At 49.1% G+C, this 20,812-nt stretch overlaps 2 protein-coding genes across 3 annotated transcripts; both read right to left on the minus strand.

Moving 5' to 3' along the window:
• Positions 1-2,343: 2,343 nt before the first annotated feature.
• Positions 2,344-6,052, minus strand: LOC106001100 (NKG2-C type II integral membrane protein-like). The gene is made up of 6 exons (XM_013036245.1): positions 5,750-6,052; positions 5,230-5,322; positions 4,761-4,829; positions 3,772-3,923; positions 3,365-3,468; positions 2,344-2,621 (listed from the first exon to the last, which is right to left on the minus strand). Exons 1-6 carry the CDS (start codon positions 6,015-6,017, stop codon positions 2,471-2,473), a joined length of 837 nt encoding a protein of 278 aa, XP_012891699.1. The 5' UTR covers positions 6,018-6,052; the 3' UTR covers positions 2,344-2,470.
• A 4,813-nt stretch (positions 6,053-10,865) lies between these two features.
• Magohb (mago-nashi homolog B (Drosophila)) lies at positions 10,866-17,867 on the minus strand. Of its 2 annotated transcripts, none has more exons than XM_013036241.1 (4): positions 17,803-17,867; positions 15,608-15,718; positions 11,974-12,056; positions 10,866-11,125 (listed from the first exon to the last, which is right to left on the minus strand). In XM_013036241.1, exons 1-4 carry the CDS (start codon positions 17,815-17,817, stop codon positions 11,026-11,028), a joined length of 309 nt encoding a protein of 102 aa, XP_012891695.1. In that variant the 5' UTR covers positions 17,818-17,867; the 3' UTR covers positions 10,866-11,025. The 2 variants fall into 2 exon arrangements, with proteins under 2 accessions (XP_012891695.1, XP_012891696.1); XM_013036242.1 differs by having other exon boundaries at positions 15,608-15,759; positions 17,803-17,862.
• Between the last annotated feature and the right edge of the window lie 2,945 nt (positions 17,868-20,812).

The following is a 20,812-nucleotide window of genomic DNA, read 5'->3' on the forward strand; positions in this document are numbered from 1 at the left end:
AGGAGAGGGGGAGGGGAGGGGAGGGGAGGGGAGGGCCCCGGCCGGCCCTGAGCCCAGGTGGCTGGGCTGCTGTGGGCACCCACTTGCCCTTCCTGTGAGCCCCACGCCCGGGTGTTGGAGCCACAGGTGACTTGTGGTGAGAATCTGTGAAAATTCAGCTGTCACACTGGACCTGGTCAGAGGTGTTTAGGGCATGGTTTCCCAGAACACATGCAAGTGACCTGGATGTGGTGAAGAGAGACAGAGAGACAGAGAGAGACAGAGACAGAGAGAGACAGACAGACTGAGAGAGAGAGAGAGAGACAGAGAGACAGAGACAGACAGAGACAGTGAGGACAGCCAAATCCAAGCTTTGCGTCCATACAATGAATTGGGCAGCTGCGGCGGGCGGCGCTTGCGGCAGGTGCAGACACGCGCTTGTGAGCAGCTACACGGAGGCGCTAACAGTCAGGGATGGAGTCAGAGCCTGCTGGGGAGTTTTGTTTGTTTGTTTGTTTGTGTTGCCAGTCCTGGGCTTGAACTCAGGGCCTGGGCGCGGCCCGGAGCGGCTTTTGCTCAAGGCGAGCGCTCTGCCACTGGAGCCACAGCGTCACTTGCAGGGTTTTCTGTGCGTGTGGTGCTGGGGAATCGAACCCAGGGCTTCATGCATGCGAGGCCAGCGCTCTACCACTTGAGCTACAGCGCCACTTCCGGTTTTCTGGTGGTTTATTGGAGATAGGAATCTCACAGTCTTTCCTGCCCAGGCTGGCTTTGAACCGCAATCCTCAGATCTCAGCCTCCTGAGTAGCTGGGATGACAGGTGTGAGCCACTGGTGCCCGGCCTCAACTCCTTTTTATATCATGAGTATGAAGGGGGAAGTTACCGTTGGTCACATTATAAACGGGCCGGTGCTGTGTAGTACACAGTCTTAGTATCTGCGCCCAGTTTCCTCGCTTTCTGCTCTGGCACCTGGCACAGAAGCACTTGTGAAATTCATCTCGAGGCTGTGGCTGAAGCCTTAGGCCTCCGAAACTTCACCTCATTTTTGTTTAATTTTTCAGATAGTTTAGTTTGTGTGTGTGCACGCACGTGTGTTTGGTGTGTGTGTGTGTGTGTGTTTCTGGTCCTGGGGTCTTGAACTCAGGGACTGAGCGCCGTCCCTTCATTTTTCCAGTTTTTGCTGACAAATTGGAGATGAGAGTCTCAAAGACTTTTCTGCCCAAGGGGCTTTGAACCGCTGTCCTTCAGCCCCAGCCTCCTGAGTTGTGAGACACTGCTAACTGGTGTTTACATACATTTTTTTTGGGGGGGGGGAGTCGGTCGTGGGGCTTGAACTCAGGGCATGGGCGCTGTCCCTCAGCTCTTCAGCTCAAGGCTGGTGCTCTACCACCTGAGCCACGGTGCCACTTTTGGCTTTTTGGAGGTTCACTGGAGAGGAGAGTCTCCTGGACTTTCCTGCCCGGGCTGGCTTTGAACCGTGATCCTCTGATCTCGGCCTCCAGAGTGGCCGGGGTGGCAGGCCTGGCTCAGGTATCTGTGTTTGATTCTGAGCTGCAAGGAAGGAAGGTGATTGGTGATCGGGAAGTTGGGGGGGGGCACTGGAGGAAGTCCCTCGGGGCAGAGGGCTCACCCCGCCTCACCCCCAGCCTCTCCCGGGAAAGGAAATGGTCAAACCCTGAGCGGGCAAGTGCTACGTGTGCAGGAAGGAGAGGTGGGCAAAGGCTAGATCATCTGCGCTCACACACGTGTGCACCAGTATCTCACACACACACACACACACACACACACAGAGGTAACCTGACACAAAGAGCAGGAGAGTGAGTCACAGATTCCACCATCAATAAGACACTAGTTGGCACCGGCAGTCACGCCTGTCATCCCAGCCACTCAGGAGTCTGAGATCTGGGGATCACGGTTCAAAGCCAGCCCGGGCAGGAAAGTCCAGGAGACTCTCCTCTCCAATGAACCTCCAAAAAGCCAGAAGTGGCACCGTGGCTCAGGTGGTAGAGCACCAGCCTTGAGCTGAAGAGCTGAGGGACAGCGCCCAGGTCCTGAGTTCAAATCCAGTGACCAACCAAAAAAAAAGTAATACATTTAAAACCTTAAAAGTCTAAGTTTAATTAAAAAATACTGGCGTAATTTGCTTATTATATAAAATTATAAGACTCTGATCAAATAGCCAAAGTGCTGTAGAAACGTTTTATTAGGAAGGGTTTAAAAAGTGGCGTGTTTGGGTCACACAGGGGTTCTTTTGGTCTGCTGGCTCTTATGCTGGCCCTGAGACTTGAACTCGGGACCTAGGGGCTGCCCCTGAGGGTTTTTTTTCCCCTTTTTTCTTTTTCGTTTGCTCAAGGCTGGTATTCTTCCGCCGGAGCCACAGCTCCGCGTCCAGCTTTTTTGGTGACTGGTTGGAGACCCGAGTTTCATGGGCTGTCTCCGTGGCTGGCTCCGAATGGCGCTCCTCAGCTCTCATCCTCTGAGTAGCTGGGATTACAGGCGTGAGCTACCGGTGCCCGGCTCCCTGATCACCTCTGCATGACACTCACAGGTATAATCATTACTCAGCGAACATGTCCTAGGGTAGATGTAACTTCCTTTCAGGTAAGGGCAGTGATGCTCCGTCCACTCTTGAACATCTACTCTGCATGAAAACAAAAGAGCAAATCGTTTCTGGAACAAACTGAGGTTTAATGAAGGCCGATGGCTTTCCATTATAACCCAGTAAGAGCCAAAGGAACTATGAACCCCTGTCTAGACCTAACGTGCTTGTGTTACATAGGGTTAGGTTTATAAGTAGGCACAAAAGTATGAACAGACCAGATTCAGGTGGCTCACGCCTATAATCCCAGCTACTCAGGAGGCTGAGATCCGAAGTCAGCCCAGCCGGGCAGGAGAGTCCGTGAGACTCTGATCTCCAATAAACCACCAGAAAACCGCAAGTGGGGCTGTGGCTCAAGTGGTAGAGCGCCCGCCTTGAGCTGAAGAGCTGAGGGACAGCGCCAGGCCCAGAGTTCAAGCCCCATCACCAGAAAACAAACAAACAAACAAAAACCCCAACACAAAAAGCTATGAACAAACTTCTCTAAGGAGTACATCAATTCAAATTGTAAAAGTCACAAGTGTAGGATTAGAGATTGCTATAGTCTATTACTATTCCTATTGCCAGAGAGATTGCTGTAGTCTACTGCTGTACTCTATCCTGACGTTCGATGTTGCTATTAGATGATAGATTGGTTTTTTCCTAATTGTTTTTTTACATGCACTTCTCAGATATCATAAAGGCTTTGTGTTCTGGAATGCTCCTTGTACGCTGTGCGCAGGTCAGTTCCTCCCGCAATCCCTCCACACTGAGCAAAGTACCGTTTGTGCAAACCCTGGACTCACACGGTCTGTGTCCCCAGCCTCTCAGCCGTCCAGAACGCGGTCCTATTCCTCCGCACCCCCTCGAAGGATATCCATCCTTTTATTTCCAAGGTGGATAAGATTTCCTAGTGTGACAAAAAGAAAGTCACCACACAGAACTGTTATTTTTGTCAGTCCCAGGGCTTGAACTCACAGCCTGGGCACTACTGTCTTTTGCTCTCAAAGCTGGCGCTCTACCACCTGAGCCACAGCACCACTTCCAGTTTGTGCTGGTTTATTGAGAAGAGTCTCGAGGACTTCCCTGCCCAGGCTGGCTCTGAACTGGGATCCTCCTATCTCAGCCTCCGGAGTAGCTGGGATGACAGGCGTGCGCACTGGCGCCCAGCAGGGACAGATAATCTTTGTAGATCCCACCCTGTCTCACTCACCAGCTCCTCCTCCGAGTCTATCCGCAGAAGATGAGAATTCAGCTCTGCACATGCCTTGGAGCTCGCCTCCCATGTTGTCCATTGATCGAAGACCTGATAGGAACTATTTCCAAACCTGAAGCAGCTCCGTGCGGAAGGATGGCAGGAACATTCTAGAAAACGTAAAGATGTCACAGGAGTGCTTGTGGTTTTTTTCCTTTATAAGTTCCTGGGGTTGGAGCGCAGGGCCTTGTGTTCTTCCTGCTTAGCTGTTTCACTCCAGGCTGGCGTTCGACCGCCTGAGCCACAGCTCTCCTTCAGCTTTTTGCTGGTTCACTGGAGATAAGAAGCTTATGCGTTTTCCTGGCCTGGGGTGGTTTTGAACTTTGTTTTGTTTTTGTTTTTGCCAGTCCTGGGGCTTGAACTCAAGGCCTGGATCCCGTCCCTGAGTCTCTCTGTGCTCAAGGCTAGCGCTCTACCACTTGAGCCACAGCGCCACCTCTGGCTTGTGTCTGTGGTACTGAGGAATCGAACCCGGGGCTTCATGCACACGAGGCCAGCACTTCACCACGGAACCACCTGCCCAGCCCTGCTTTTGAACTTCGATCCTCAGATCTCAGCCTCCGGAGTAGCCAGGACGATATTTGTGAGCCGTCAGCATCCAACTTCTGGCTCATTTTTAGCCCACATGAGAATCTGTATTTCTGTTGTGATTCATGAGCTTGTGGATTTGGGAAAAATTATTTTCTGAGTGGTCAAAAGTACTGAAGTGAGGCCGGGCAGGTGGCTCCGTGGCAGAGTGCTCGCTTAGCATGCATGAAGCCCCGGGTTCCATTCCTCAGCACCACAGACACAGAAAAAGCCAGAAGTGGTGCTGTGGCTCAGGTGGTAGAGCGCCAGCCTTGAGCCAGAGCAGCTCAGGGACAGCACCCAGGCCCTGAGTTCAAGGCCCAGGATTGGAAATAAGAAAAAAAAAACAAGTATTGAAGTGAATTTTACGAAACACTTACCCTCATTTTTAGGGGAAATTTGAGGATCAAGTAAGGCTTTTCTAGTTTGTTCTCCTTGTCTAGAAAATACTGTAAGGGGAAAAATAGAAAGAAGGCAGTAAGTCATGAGTCCTATTTTAGATGTGATGGTCGCGGCTGGGAAATTCATTCTCCATACCAGGCGAAGTGAGAACAATTTCTGTGTGTGTGTGTGTGTGTGTGTGTGTGTGTGTGTGTGTGTTTCCCAGTCGCGGGTCTTGAACTCAGGGCCTAGACACTGCCATTGAGCTTTATGTTGCTCAAGGCTAAAGCTTTTACTACTTAAGCCACAGCTACACTTGGGCTTGGGTGGTAGTTAGTTGGAAATAGAGTCTCACGGACTTTCCTGCCCAGGGCTGGCTTTGAACCACGATCCTCAGATCTCGGCCTCCTGAGTCGCTGGGATGACAGGCGTGAGCCACTGGTGCCCGGGAACTTCTGAAGGACTTACAGCGTGTGAGCAGGACAGCCACTGTCCCCATCAACAGGATGCAGGAGGTGGCCAGGATTCCGGCCGTTAATCTCCAGGGGGCTGAGCGCGGGGCTGAGGGCGGAAGCAAACACACAATCATCTCGTGTTCTTGTTTCCCAGAGGTCAACAGCGTGTGCCGCAGCCCAGGACAGCTCCTGCGCCCCTGGTTTGCAGCGTGTCTGCCTGGCGCTCACAGAGTGAGCCTCACCCCAAACCCCAGCTCCTGCTGGAACTCAAGATCCACTTAGCGGCTGGAATCCCAGTGACTCAGGAGGCTGAGAGCTGAGGATCGTGGTTCAAAGCCAGCCTGGGAAGGAAAGTCTGCGAGATTCTGATCTCTAATAAACCACCAGAAAACCAGAAGCGGTGCTGTGGCTCCAGTGGTAGAGCGCCCGCCTTGAGCTGGAGAGCTGAGGGACGGCGCCCAGGTCCTGAGTTCAAGCCCCCCCCCCCAAAGCTCTTATGTATGTTTAAACAACATCCAGCCGCAACTCCATACCTGGGCGTGTGTGCAGATCACGCCACGTTCCCCTGCGCGGGTGCTGATCGCCCCGTTTGCCGGGCTGGCTCTCTGGGGCTCTGTGAAACTTCAGCTCTACATAACTGATCTGCTCTTCGCTCGGTGCTGCCCGGCTCGGGTTCATCTTGCCTTGTCTTCGCTTCTGCTGAGAGTTCGCAAACTTGATTTCTGCGTAGTTCACTTCTGGGAGGCTGGTTTCTGGTTTGTTCCGGGACATTTTGGCTCGGTTGTGCTGGCTTGGCATCATCTCAAGAATGCCAGATAGGGGGCCTCTTCTGATTAAAAAAATTTTTTTTGCAATCAGACTACACAGAGAATTAAAACGAGCGATACAACCCCGAACCAACGCCCAGATGGGAATAGCCAAGCAACTTGATGCATGACTTCAAAGGAAGAACCAAGAGGAAAAACACGCCTAACTTGCTTTCTGAACTCTGTACGTCTAAAACACAGCGAGTCCTGGGGCTCGAACTCAGGGCCTGGTGTGGTCTCCAGGCTTCTTTCGCTCAAGGCTGGTGCTTTACCACGTCAGCCACAGCTGTCTCCGGGTTTTGGTAGTTCATTGAATGATCCGAGTCTCACAGGTTTTCCTGCCCAGGCTGGCTTTGAATCAGGACCCTCAGCGATCAGCCTCCCCGGGGAGCTGGGGTTACAGGTGTGAGCACCAAGGCCCAGCAAGAACACTCTATAGTTTAACTGACTTGTTGTTGCTGTTGAAATGGCAAGTGATTGAACTATAACAGTATCCATCAGTGTTTCAACAAACCAACCTTCCTGACGGTTCACCCTCCTCCACAGAATTCACCTCCGTAAATATCAGACACAGAACCGAAGACACGCAATACTGGTTTTGATGACATAGACGAATGCCATAGTAATAATAAAAATTAACAATCATAATGGTGATGATGATGATGATGGCGTCATTTCCCCTTACAAAACCAGTCATTATTATTGCCCAAGTTGGATGAAAGTGTAGAAGAAAAAGTAGGTATCATCGGTGAAGAAATTTCTGGAAGCATAGTGAAGCCAAAAGAAAATTGCAACACCCAAGAAATTAATCTTCCAAAGAAGCTTCCCATGCACCCCCCAGTACTGTTTATCAAATAAAATGTAAAAAACACCATGTATGTATCAAACCTCGGCCGCTGCCACGCTCCACAGCTTACATTTCAGACTCTGTCTGGTATGATCTGAATCGGGGGCCAGGCACAGGGCAGCTACCTGTATGTGAAAAGAAGCTTTCTACTGTACTCACCCACCAGCTGCGTCAATGTGAATATTGCTGTAAGAGGAAAAACAGCAGACCGTGAGGGAAGAAAAGAAAAATAACATAAGATGTTGCTGGCCCGGCCTTGCTGGTCCAATTTCCAGGCGAGGTGTCAGATCAGAGGAGTCTGAAGAAGGGCCGGCCGGTGCCGGGCATCCATCTTGAAAGAGAGCAGAAAGAGATTCTCTTCCGGGATTCCTGCTCCCCCAAACCCCGAGCAGTGAGCCCCGCTGGCAGCTCCCACCGTGTTTGCCGCTTGAAAAGTGCCTCCTAAAGGTTAGAACTTTCTGGTTAATTTCGCAGACTGCATGGAAACAAATTCCAGGAAATGGAAATAGGGGTGTTTTTTTGGTTGGCGTGGGTGGCGAGGGTGGTGGTGTTTGACTTTGCTTTGATTTTTGTTGTGGTGGTGGTTGTTTCCTGGGATTTCTGTCTTGTTTGGTGGTGTACCTGTCTCTTGGGGGACAAAAGGGGGTCACAGAAATGATGCAGATGCCCTCTGGACGTGGTGTAGACAATGAACTCTACAACTTGTGGGTGGGGAAGGAGAAAGGGGGAGAGAGCAAGGGAAGGGACCACTGTCCAAAAAGAAATGTGCTCATGACCTGATGTCGGTCCCCTCTGTCCATCACCTTTACAGCAACAAGAAATTTTATATATATATATATATATATATATATTTGCTGAACAATTTTTATTGTTCAAGTAACATGGAAAAGAAGATTCCCACAGATTCTGCTTTTGCTTTGATGCCACACAAATCTATGCATGTGTAAATGTGTCAGCGTGGAAAGTTCATGTGCACTAGTACTGCAGATTGAATTCTTGCTTGTTTTTTTTTTTTCACTCAGGGCTTCTAGCTTTTGCTGATCGATTGGACATAGGAGTCTCTGGTTCATCTGTCCAGGCAGGCTTGGAACTGTCTGTGATCCTCAGATCTCAGCCTCCTGAGTAGCTGGGAATGCCCAGCAGCTTGGCCTGCCTTTTGTAAAGCTTTCCTGGCGAATTAGAAGGAAGGATTTGCAGTGCAAGTTGATTCAGTGGAAGTTGCTCTGTAACATTCCAGTCTCCTTACTGTGGTGTAATCTCATCTAGTGTGGTAGAATAACTATGCGGTTTAACGTCAGATAAACAATTCCAATAGAGCACCATTGGAACAAAGAATTGAGATGATCAAAATTAAAAATTAAATAAAACCCAGAATGTCAGAACCTGAGATGTGAGGATTGAAGTTCAGTGCCAGCCCAGGCGGAAAAGTCCACGAGACTCTGGTATGTCCATATGAACCCGCAAGAAGCCACAAGTGGAGCTGTGGCTTAAGTGGTAGAGCACCAGCTTTGAGCACTGAAGCTTAGAGACAGCACCCAGGCCACACACACACACACACACACACACACACACAACCAGAGCTGGAGTCAAAGCTCACATTATTGTTTTTCAAGAGACAGCAATACCATAGTGTTATAGACACAATTCTCTCCCCAAGTTCACATTGAAAAGAATGTTCCAGACCAGGTACTGCCAAGGCTTTGTCTGTTTGGGTCAAAACATTGTTCTCACATCCTCCTCAATTTCTCAGAGTTGTTTTCTGATCCCATGTTGTCCATTTTTGCACTCAGAACCTGTCAGCCTGGAGCTCATGGTGTACAACCCCCTCTTCCAGCCCAGAGAATAATACATCACAGTAGAAGTCTGCTTTTCTTCCCTTCATCCAAGAACAAAGCAAAAGCTTAGCTTTATATGGATGTTATATGCACGTATGCAATTTCTGCACAAAATTACACATGCAAATTTATACCGACTGAATTTGCATATGCAAATTTACACCGATTGAAACCCTGGGGGTTGTGTAGATGCGATTTAATATGAATGTGAATATATAAGGGTGTGGATTTGCATATGCAAATCGATGTGGATACAGTTTGCATATGTAAATTTGCATGCATGTAAAATGGTGTGCAAATTTACGTGTGTAAACTTTACATATGTAAATACATATAATATATAAAATATACCTACACAAAAATAACTGATTCAAAATGAACACAAGTCCTCGGTTTCCTTCAGTTGGACCTCCAGGTCAGATTCTTCCTGTTCTCTGTCTGTCACAGTACTGAGCACGTTGGTGCTGTCAGGTGAACAAAGCCAGCTTCCAGCCAGTCCCTGTCACAGAGCTGGGACACGCTATGTGTTTTGATGGCTCACTCCGGTCATCCCGGCTACTCAGGAGGCTGAGATCGGAGGATCACAGTTCAAAACCAGCCTCGGCAAAAATATTCGTGAGACTCTTATCTCCAGTTAACCACCAAAAAAATCAGAAGTGGAGTTGTGGTTCGAATGGTAGCGTGGCAGTCTCGAGTGCAAAGCTAAGAGACAGTGCCCAGGCCCTGAGTTCAAGTCCCAGCCCTGGCAAAGAAGGAAAATAGTGCTTACCAGGTCTGTGTGTGTGTGTGTGCGTGGGCGCACACACGTGTGCCAATCCTGGGGCTTGAACTCAGGGCCTGGGCGCTGTCCCTGAGCTCTTTCACTCAAGGCTCTACCTCTTGAGCCACAGCTCCACTTTGTGGTTCACTGGAGATCAGTCTTTGCTGCCAGACTGGCTTTGAACCTGATCCTCAGACCTCAGCCTCTTAACAGCTGGGATCCCAGGCCTGGGCTATGGGCACACAGCATGGACTTAGCAATCTTACCAATCAGTGTGTTTTGCTAGCATTATGTACGTGACAGTCCACTGATATTCTCAATAGTAGTATTTTTTTCTGAGCAGCAAAAACTTTGTTGTATTTATGTATAATTTTTTTTTGGTTGGTCGTGGGGCTTGAACTCTGGGCCTGGGCGCTGTCCCTCAGCTCTTCAGCTCAAGGCAGGCGCTCTACCACTTGAGCCACAGCACCACTTCTGTTTTTTTCTGCTTATGTGGTGCTGAAGAATCGAACCCAGGGCCTCGTGCATGCAAGGCGAGCGCTCTACCACTGAGCCACCTGCCCAGCCCCTATGATGTTTTAGTTAAGTAGTGTACAGAGTCTCCATTCAGCCCGTTCACCTAGAGGACAGTACGTATTGACCAGGGGCATCTTCCATGGTTCACCCTTCACCCGACTCCACGCGCTTCGTTTTCAAACTTAGCAGAGCCTGGAGTTGTTTGGCTTGTGCTTCTGCCATCTTGTGGGTAAACTACAAAATTACATGACAGGAAAATGTGAGCAAAAGACCATCCGGGGAGTGTCAGAGGAAGTGGACAAACCCTTCCGCTCGGCCCCAATTCCTGGAGTCCCTCCCTCCTGGTGGGCAGGGCCTTCCCCAGACCCAAGTCACCACTGCAAACCTAACGAGGGCTTTTGAAAATGGAAAACAATCCTAAGGCCCAGACGCAGAACTATCCACCTGCTATAAAGCACACTGCACCCACCCATGGCCAGTGGCTTCTCCCAGGGCCGCCTCTCCCCCCTCCCCCCCTACTCCTTTCCTCTCTCCCTTTTTCCCTCTGTCCTTCCTATTCTCTTTCTGAGAGCAACTCTACCTTTGCCATGACTCACTTCAGCCTTGTGGTTCTCCTCTGTCACTGGAATTACAGGTGTGCGTTACCACAGCAGCCCTTTCATGGATGGAAAGCCGGGGGTATATTTCTACGTGTAGAGACAGCAACATTTTCTTATCTTTGAATCGGGTAAGCAGCCTCGCACACGTGTGTGCGTGAGCATGCACACCCACACACTCACTCGGCATTTCCTGTTTTGTTAGCGCAAAGTTTCACCCGACAGAAATTTTTATTTACAGAATTTAATATGGGTCCAGGGTCTGTCTAACCCACTTGGGCCCAAGTAAGAAAATCCAGTCGGCTTGTTTTCTTATTTTCATGTTTTCAGTTCACATACAAAAGAATAGATTTTGTTCCACATTCATAAAAAAATCCCCAAATTAAAAAAAAAATACCCTCTCTCACCCATCCCCTAATTAAATACACAAACATCTTCAAACACACGGTCTAAATGGGTTTGATCTTGAAGTGTAATCCGATGAGACTGAAAACCAAGCATTTCAAGTCCTGTACCAGGTAGTAAAATACTCGGAGGCCTTCCGGGTCCCTGCGGCAGAAAAAGCCAAACAGTGTTTTATAAATTCCTAAAGGAAATAAATTTAAAAAGAATCTGTAACAACAGAATCTTGATGCCACCCGGGGGCTCTCAGGTGCGTCTTTGCTAGATCGCTTCTTTAGGATTCGTTTTTAACGTGTTCAAGTCCTTATGGAAAGCTCTATTTACGCAGAAAACAATAGCAATCTTGCTAATTCTGTAATGCCACCAACCTTACACAATAGGTTTTTCCCATTTTTCCCACAGCGAAAATAATTTCATGTACTTTTCAACTATTAACTTTTCCATAGTACTAAAAAAAAAAAAGTCGCTATTATGAATTTGAACCTTTTAAACCTGTCTGATACTTGGATTCTTTCTAATTTTACACTGCCTCTGTGAGTGGCTTCATACAAGAAAGCTTTTCCAATATTTGACAATCTTTTCTAGAATAGATACTCAGAAATGAAATTACCATAAAAGATAAATACATGTATTAACAGTTTTTGAAGCATATTACCAAGTTGTATGTACCAAAAACAAAACAAAACAGTGTACCAATTTACAATCTCGACAGGGTAGGAACTGTAGGAGAATGAATCTCTTCTTCCTTTTTTTGCTAGTCCTGGGGCTTGAACTCAGGGCCTGGGCACTGTCCCTGAGCTTCTTTTGCTCAAGGCTAGTGCTCTACCATTTGAGCCACAGCTCCACTTGTGGCTTTTTCTGAGTCTGTGGTACTGAGGAATCGAACCCAGGGCTTCATGCATGCGAGGTGAGCACTCTACCACTGAGCCACCTGCCCAGCCCTGAGCACAGTTCTAACCTAACCCGAATCCATGATGTCAAGTTAATGTACTCACTTTGACTGGTTTACGTCGATAAGAGAACCGATTTTGGATGTGGTAAAAGAAATGTGTTCGTCTCCAATCACAATTTCAAGCTCCTAAAAACAAGCACAGAAACACTTGGAGCAGGGTTCATGGACAACCTCCCTCCCAGCTCCGGCCAGGCCCAGGCCCCCACGTGGGCCACGAGCGACCCCCGACCCCCAGCCCCGGCCAAGCACAGGCCCCCACATGGGCCACGAGCGACCCCCGACCCCCAGCCCCGGCCAAGCACAGGCCCCACGGGGGCCACGAGGGACCCCCGACCCCCAGCCCTGGCCAAGCACAGGCCCCACGGGGGCCACAAGGGACCCCCGACCCCAGCACACCAGAGAGGAGGAGGAGAGAAAAAGGACATGGAAAGACAAAAAGACCAAATGTAAACGTAAAACAAAACCTCCCATGCTGGCTGGAGAATCACCCGCACTCCAGGGCCCCACGTGCTTTCTAGAAGCCCGGGTGAGAATGAACGACACAGAAATGTCTCTGACTGGGTCAGCACACACCAGATTGCTTTAAAAACATGGTATAAAAGCAATTACAGGAATGTAGAGGTCCTAAGCAGGTTTCCTTTTCTATGAGATTCTAGAAGTCACACTGCCGCCCACGTTCCCACGCACCGGGGCTGCTGTGTGGGGTCCGATGCAGGGGCAAACACCCCGCAGTTCCTCAAACAGCTTCAGGAGGGGCTTTATTTATAATTCATTCACCCACTTGTTTTTCTGCTGGTACAGGGCCTTGAACTCAGGGCCTGGGCGTGGCCCTGGCTGTTTTCTGCTCCAGGCTGGTGCTCTACCACTTTGAGCCACCACTCTAGTTCCGGCTTTTTAAGGTTCATTGGAAGTAAGAGTCTCATGGACTTTGCTGCCTGGGCTGGCACTGAACTATGATCCTCAGATCTCAGCCTCCTGAGGAGCACGGCTGACAGGCCTAGCTAAAGTGGGTTTTGGGAGGCTTGTAATTGTCGAATCCAAAATTCATTAAGTGTAGGAAAACACAGCTGACATTAATAACCACGAAGTGGTACTATGGAGATTTCACTCAAACGATCGGTGTTCTTTTGGCTCAGGCACGAAGTCCCAGCGAGTCAGGACGTGCAGCTCCGGAAATCAGTTTGAAGCCAGAATGAGTTTAAAAAAAAAAAAAAGTTTTAAGAGACCTCATCTTTTTTTCTCTCTCTCCAAGTATTGCTTCACTGACATTAAGTGGTTGCATCAAGGTCACAGTAGCATAGTTATACTGAGCTGAAGAAGAGACCCCATCTTAAACAATGGTACAGCGGAGTATGCCGGTCATCCTAGGAAGCTAGGAAGTCCGGGCTTGCCCGTCATCCTACGAGGCCTCTTCTCAGAAATAATCCACACAGAAAGGGGCTGAGCAGCCGGGCTCCAGCAGCTCACGCCCGTCATCCTAGCTACTCAGGAGGCTGAGGTCTGAGGATCATGGTTCAAAGCCAGCCTGGGCAGGAAAGTCCGTGACATTCTTATCTCCAATGAACCAGCAAAAAGCTGGAAGCAGAGCTGTGGCTCAACGTTTAGAGAGCCGGCCTTGAGTGGGGATGGGGGGAGGGGGAGAGCTGGGGAGCAGTAAAGAAGGCCTTGAACTCTAGCCCCAGGACTGGCACAAAATAAAAGTGATACGATCTACAAAATAAAACAGAAGTGACACAACCTATACAATAAATACTGCTGTTATCTCTGCCTTCCCTGAGCAATGATCCTTTTTTGTTGTTGTTGTTGTTTTTTATCAATTGTAGGGCTTGAACTCTGGGCCTGGGCGCTGACCCTCAGCTCTTCAGCTCAAGGCGAGCGCTCTACCACTTGAGCCACAGTGCCACTTCCAGTTTTCTGGTGGTTTACTGGAGATAAAAGTCTCAGAGCCGGGGCTGGGCAGGTGGCTCAGTGGTAGAGCGCTTGCCTTGCATGCCTGAGGCCCTGGGTTCGATTCCTCAGCACCAAAAAAGCCGGAAGTGGTGCTGTGGCTCAGGTGGTAGAGCGCTAGCCTTGAGCTGAAGAGCTGAGGGACATCGCCCAGGTCCAGAGTTCAGGCCCCACGACTGGACCCCCCCCAAAAAAAGTCTCTCAGCCTTTCCTGCCCAGGCTGGCTTTGAACCGTGATCCTCAGATCTCAGCCTCCTGAGTAGCTAGGATGACAGGCGTGAGCCACCAGTGCCAGGCAACAATGTTCCTTTCAATAGAAGAGTTAAGGTGCACTTTTTGTAGTCAAACAAGGCGGGTTAACAGAACCTTTAGGAATTCACAAGGAAAAGAATTGCTTCTTGCTGCCAGGCTCCTCTCTCCTCTCTCCAGAAGCTGAGAAGACCCAATTCACACACTCTCTCTACAGAGCGAAATTCGGCCCGCACAGCTCCTCAGAAGCACTGTGAGAAACATCAGCTCTTCCGTGGAGAATGGGAGACAGCAAACTCCACGGTCAGTTTAAGCAATGCTGAGAGTTAATGTATATGCATATGTATTTTCTCACCTCCTGAAAGTTACTCCATATGCAGAAGGTGAATCGGATAGACTCAGTGCGAGCCCTAATTCCACCACGCGCCGGTGGCTCCCGCCTGTCATCCGAAGCCACTCAGGAGGCTGAGATCTGAGGATTGTGGTTCAAAGCCAGCCCCGGCAGGGAGAGTCCATGGATTTCTTTCTTGTTTCTTTTTTTTAGTCAGTCGTGGGGCCTAACCTCTAGCTTTTTCTGTTTATGTAGTACTGAGGAAACGAACCCAGGGCTTCATGCATGAGAGGCAAGCGCTCTACCACTGAGCCACCTTCCCAGCCTCTGAGATTTTTTTTATCTCCAATGAACCACCAATAAACCAGAAGTGTTGCTGTGGCTCAAGTGGTAGAGCACCCGCCTTGAGCTGAAGAGCTGAGGGACAGCGCCCACGTCCAGGGTTCAAGCCCCAGGACCAACCAAAAAAAAAAAAAAAAAGTCCTGATTCTGTTTTAACTAGCAGTAGTGCTTTTAATGCTATTAAGTAATTAAGACATTTTAACTAGCAACAGCGCATTTACTCCTAGGAAGCAATTATGTGGTGGTGGAAATGCTTCACCACAGGGTGAGGCCGGCCCAGCCTCAGCTGGGTGGCGGCAGACAGTGTAGACAATGTCTAACTGCGCGGTTCAGGCCGTGGCTGGGGCATACCTCAGCTGGGAGTTTCTTCAACAGCAGCTTTGAGGTCCTGAGTTCGATTTACAGGAAAGGAGAGAAGGATGAAGGAAAGAAAATGAGGTTAAGTGACTGGAGATAAAAAGGAATCATAAAGAAGGGGCAATATTGCACCATTACGATCAACTGTGTGTGTGTGTGTGTGTGTGTGTGTGTGTGCCCACATGTGCACACACCCCCTGGTCTTAGAGCTTCAGCTCCGAGCCAGGGCCCTGTCCCTGCATTCCCTCACTCAGGGCTGCTGCTCCACCGCTTGACCCACAGCTCTACTCCTGGCTTTCTGGTGTCTGTAAAGTGGAGACCGGTGTCACAGACTCTCCCTTCCTGGGCTGGCTTTGCCGCAGGTTCTCAGATCTCAGCCTCTGGAGCAGCTGGGGTGACCGGGGCCCCGGGGCCACCGGGCCTGGTGACGCATGGAGCCCCTCACACAAACCTGCCGCCCGACCCTGTCCGGGGCTGGCCACAGAGCATCGTCCTCCTTTGTGACCTCACTGTCGTCAATGATTCTCTTCAGCTCCTCCATCACGCTCTTGTGGACGTACGCCTGGAAATGAATTGGGACCCTCTTCAACCGTCTTCCCACACCTCCGCAGGAAGTGGGAGAGAACAATACAAATCTGAACTACACAAAGAGTATCATTTAAAAAAAAACAAACACGCCTGTCCTCCTAGCCACTCAGGAGGCTGAGATCTGAGGATCAAGGTTCGAAGCCAGCCGGGACAGAGGAAAGCCTAAGACTCTTATGCAGAAAACTGGAAGTGGTGCTGTGGCTCAGAGTGGTAGAGCGCTAGCCTTGAGCCGAAGCGCTCAGGGGCAGCGCCCAGGCCCCAGGACTGAGAAAAACAAAAAAGGATTCTGATTCCTTCGGTGCAGGGTCATCTCCTCTGCTGTCCTGGCCTCCGCTGCCACTGGTCCACGCCGTCGCCAGCAGGCAGGTCAGAGACAGGACGGCGGGCGCTGCACTAACCAACGGCCGCTCGGGAAGCAGAGCTCCGCGTTCTTACCTTCTGCCGCCCCCCCCCCAAGCTGCGACCTCTAGGAAAAGGAAAAAGAGCAGCCATTTCCCTTCTCCCGGCACCCAGCCCAGCGTAGGAAATGGCCACGACATCTGTGCTGGCAGACTGCACCAGCTCAGGCCTGCAGTGCTAACGGCTTAGGAGCAGAGACTGGAAGGGTCGAGGTTCAAGGCCAGCTAGGGCAAAAAGTTCACAAGGCCTTCATCTCAACCACAACAACACAGGTCTGTTGTCCCAGGTACACGGGAAATGTGAACAACAAGATCGCACAGGTGTGTGCATCGGTGCCGACCCTATTTGAAAAACAAAGCAAAAAGGGCTGAAAGGCACAGCTCAGGCGTGGAGCACCTGTCTAGCAAGCACAGGGCCCAAGTTTGACTCTGGGACACCAACAGGGGGGGGAAATAAACAACTGCTTATTAATTTTATCAACTGTTTATTTTTGTCAGCCCTGGGGCTTGAACTCAGGGCCTGGGCGCTGTCCCTGAGCTTCTTCTACTCAAGCCTAGTGCTCTACCACTTGAGCCACAGTGCCACTTCTGGCCTTTTCTGTGTCTGTGGTACTGAGGAATCGAACCCAGGGCCTCATGCAGGCTAGGCGAGCGCTCTACCCCTAGCCCACCTGCCCAGGCCTGTTTATTTTTATCACAGAAGTGTTTGCAAAGGAGACTATTTACTGCAAGGAGCAAGTCCTGTCTTAAAGGAGGCAGAGGAAAGCCCTTCCTTTGACAGATGCTCAGACATCTTAGTCACACGACCCAATGTAGTAAACAGGCCAAACCTCATGGCACTCTGGACCCAAGAGATAATGCAGCATGACAGAGGACCCGAGGGACCGAGTATCCAGGACACAGGGGTGGAAAGTCCTGGCACAGCTACAGAGGCCAACTCCCCGGCCTCTGTGACCACAGAGCCCAGACTGCACCTGCTGGCACATGCCCCCCCCCCCCCCCCCCCCCCCCCCCCCCCCCCCCCCCCCCCCCCCCCCCCCCCCGCCCCGCCACACGTGTGGGGTGTATACCAGCTCTGCTAAGCGTTGCTTTACTAATACAATGAATAAACTCAAACATGAACTCAATAATACAGGCAAATATATTCAGGTTGCTTCTTTTGCTGTTAATATCTAATTGAAATGGAACCTTTTTTAATCTGTAGATTGGTTGTTTTTTTTTTAAAATACCGCCATAAAGAAACTTTGATGAATTTGACACAGACACAAGGAAACTGAAATGTAAAAATTATTTTTTTTTTGAGCTGGTACTAAGGCTTGAACTCGGGACCTGGGACGCTGGTACTACGGCTTGAACTCGGGACCTGGGCATGGTACTAAGGCTTGAACTCGGGACCTAGGCGTGGTACTAAGGCTTGAACTCGGGACCTGGGCATGGTCCATTAGCTTTTTCTTCTCAAGGCCAGGCACTACCGCTCGAACCGCAACCTCACTTCTAGCTTTTTGCTGGTTAATTGCCGATAAGAGTCTCATGGACCTGTCTTGGACTGGCTTGGAATCCTGGTCCTCAGATCTCAGCCTCCTGAGTAGCTAGGATGACAGGCGTGAGCCACAGTGCCCTGCTTGAAATATAAAAAATCTGGCATCCGAAAGTCACTTACCTCCTTTCTGATCATGACGTCATTTTTGTAATTGCTGTTGTTGGCATATCTAAGCTTTCCTGTGGGGGCGGGGGCAGAAAACAATTATCTTTAGCAATAACAACGGTTACAAAATAAAATTAACAATGCAGGCAATGTTAAAGGTAAAGAGCATTTTTATACTACCACTCTCACCAATAGTTCCTCTTAGCACAGCATTAATACTGAACACCAGTAACTTGGTAGATACTGGCTAGTAAGTTAAAGTCCAGCTACCCAATATGCAATGGAACAGCATCATGCCATGAGCCTTTTGGGGAGTATGTGGGGGGGAATCTCTGGGGTTTTTTGTTTTGGCAATATGAAGACTTGAACTCTGAACCTCAAACTTCCTAGGCAAGCAGTCTCCCTGCTTGCTTTTCTTTTTTCTTTTTATTCCTCCAGATAATCCTCCTATTTCTCCGAAGCTGCCCATACAGGCACACCCAACCACACCTGGCTTATTTCTGAGACAGGGTCTTACTGTCTCAGAAACAGTTCTAAGGCTAGCCTCAAACCTGCATCCTTCTGTCTTTGAGTCCTGCGTAGCTGGGATGACAAGCATGCATAAACGCACCTGGCTTCTAACGGGTCCTCGCCAGGGCTGGCTTCATAAGCCATACCACTTTCTCCAAAACACGTAATCTGAAAATAACTCTAAAAAGCAGTTCTATTCTCTCACTTATTCTGCAGTCACATGAGTCTACGATCTGGTCTTACTTTCCTCCGATACTCATGCTTTCTCCCCTACATCAAAATTTTCTCTCATTTTCCTTTAAGTTCATGTATAATTACCGTGTTTATTTTTATTAGCAGATGGTCACTGAACAAAAGGGTTTCACTGGGGTGTTTCCACACATGCAGATAATCTACTCCAATCAGACTCACCTCTTTTATTCCTTATCTTTCTCCCCCCTTTAAAAAAATACTTTTTTTGGTTAGTTATGGGGCTTAAACCCAGGGCCTAGGCGGTCCCGAAGCTCATTTGCTCAAAGCTAGTGCTCTACCACTTTAAGCCACAATACCAACTCCAGTTTTCTGGTGGTTCATTGGAGATACGAGTCTCACACGCTTTCCTGTCTGGGCTGGCTTTGAACCTGGATCCTCAGATCTCAGCCTCCTGAGTGGCTGGCATGGCAGGTGTGGGCCCCCTGCTAGACAGCTCTCACATTCTAGTTTCACACATGTGTCAAGTACTTCATCATATTCGCCCCCCCCCACTCTTTTTCTTCCCCACCTCCAGCAGGTCCGTCCCCACCCACTGGTGATGCTTCCTTTCTAGAACTAGGAAGCATAGGAACTAGGTGCTGCTTCGGGGGGGAAGTTCCGTTGTTAATTGATTTCCATCCTTTGTGACTTGTGTACTCACTGGTGCATGCTTCTCTACAGGGAAACAGCAAAGCTACGCTCCCCATCCTGTAAATGGAATATGTGTTCTGGAAGTGTAGTTTCTGTGGCTCGGTATTACCAGAAGAAGCAGAATAGAAGTAGTGGCAGGTAGGTGAAAATGCACCAGTCACTTGGGGGTTCTTCATTTAAGTGACTGGCTACATTGATATGGACAGGCTATATGATTCCTAGCTACTCAGGAGGCTGAGATCTGAGGATCGAAGTTCGTTGCCAGCCAAGGCAGAAAAGTCCATGAGATGCCTTATTTCCAAGTAACTAGCAAAAAGCCAGCAGAAAGCAGGTGTGGACCCAGTAGCAGACCACTAGACTTTGAGTGAAAAAAGTAAGTGCTCCAGGCACTAAATTTGAGCACTATTACTGACAAAGACAGAGGAAAAAAAAAATGCTTGACACTTTTTTAGTATACAATTCCTAATTTTTCATTCATACTCTCATAGAACCTTGCTGAAGCATGCACAGAGCTCTTCCTAGGTAAGCTGTTATGGCTGTACTTCCTGCCAGCTTTAACCCACCTAACCTGAATGAGAGAAGGATTCCGCTTTCATATTTACACCAGTACTCAAGCACATTGAAAACCCCCAAATCTCTACTGCCAGGCTGTCATCATGGCAGCTAGAATTCAATATACAGGAACATTCTCTAGAGAAAATGTTCTGTCAGAATGCAGAACTGCTACTGACAATTCAAGCCCACTTTTCCTTCCCTCAGACAGCAAGAAATTCGCTCTTACTTCAAAGCTCATCACAAGTGTCTCCTTTAGAAGTTTTTCTCTCCTCCATTTAGGGAGGGGGGAGAGGGGAACTGTTCATTTATTCTATGGTCAATAATCATATTTTGGCACCTCAAACACACTAGTTCTTTGTTTACACATCAGACTTTCCCCCCGATTAAGTAGCCTTAACACATACACCTGAATGAAAGGATGGTAGATGGACTTAAAGGCACCCCATGATTTTCAAGAATAATGAATGAGGGGCTGGGCAGGTGGCTCAGTGGTAGAGCACTTGCCTTGCATGCCTGAGGCCCTGGGTTCGATTCCTCAGCACCCCATAAGCAAAAAAAGCCGGAAGTGGCGCTGTGACTCAAGTGGTAGAGCGCTAGCCTTGAGCTGAAGAGCTGAGGGACAGCGCCCAGGCCCAGAGTTCAGGTCCCACAACCGACAAAAAAAATAATAATAATAATGAATGAATGGATGGATGGACTAAAACACTGCCAAAAGCGTTTGAGTGAATGAATGAATGAACTAAAAGATGACCCCAAGAGTTCAAGAATGAATGGGCCAAACGATAACGCAGATTGTCTAAGGAATGAATGAGATGACCTGATAATTTCAAGAGGGAATGATCTGTAAGCTAGTCCGAAGACATAATGAATGAATGAATGAATGGGGTCCAGAGACTTTATGAATGAGCTGAAAGTCCAAAAGTTGATGAATGAAGTTGGTCCAAAGACTCTGAATGAATGAGCTGAAAGTTAATCCAAAGAGTTGATGAATGAATGAATGAAGGTGGCCCAAGACTTTGTGAATGAATGAATGAAGGTGGCCCAAGACTTTGTGAATGAATGAATGAAGGTGGCCCAA

The sequence above is a fragment of the Dipodomys ordii genome, unplaced genomic scaffold (genome assembly GCF_000151885.1).
Source record: "Dipodomys ordii isolate 6190 unplaced genomic scaffold, Dord_2.0 Scaffold266, whole genome shotgun sequence".
NCBI lineage: Eukaryota > Metazoa > Chordata > Mammalia > Rodentia > Heteromyidae > Dipodomys > Dipodomys ordii.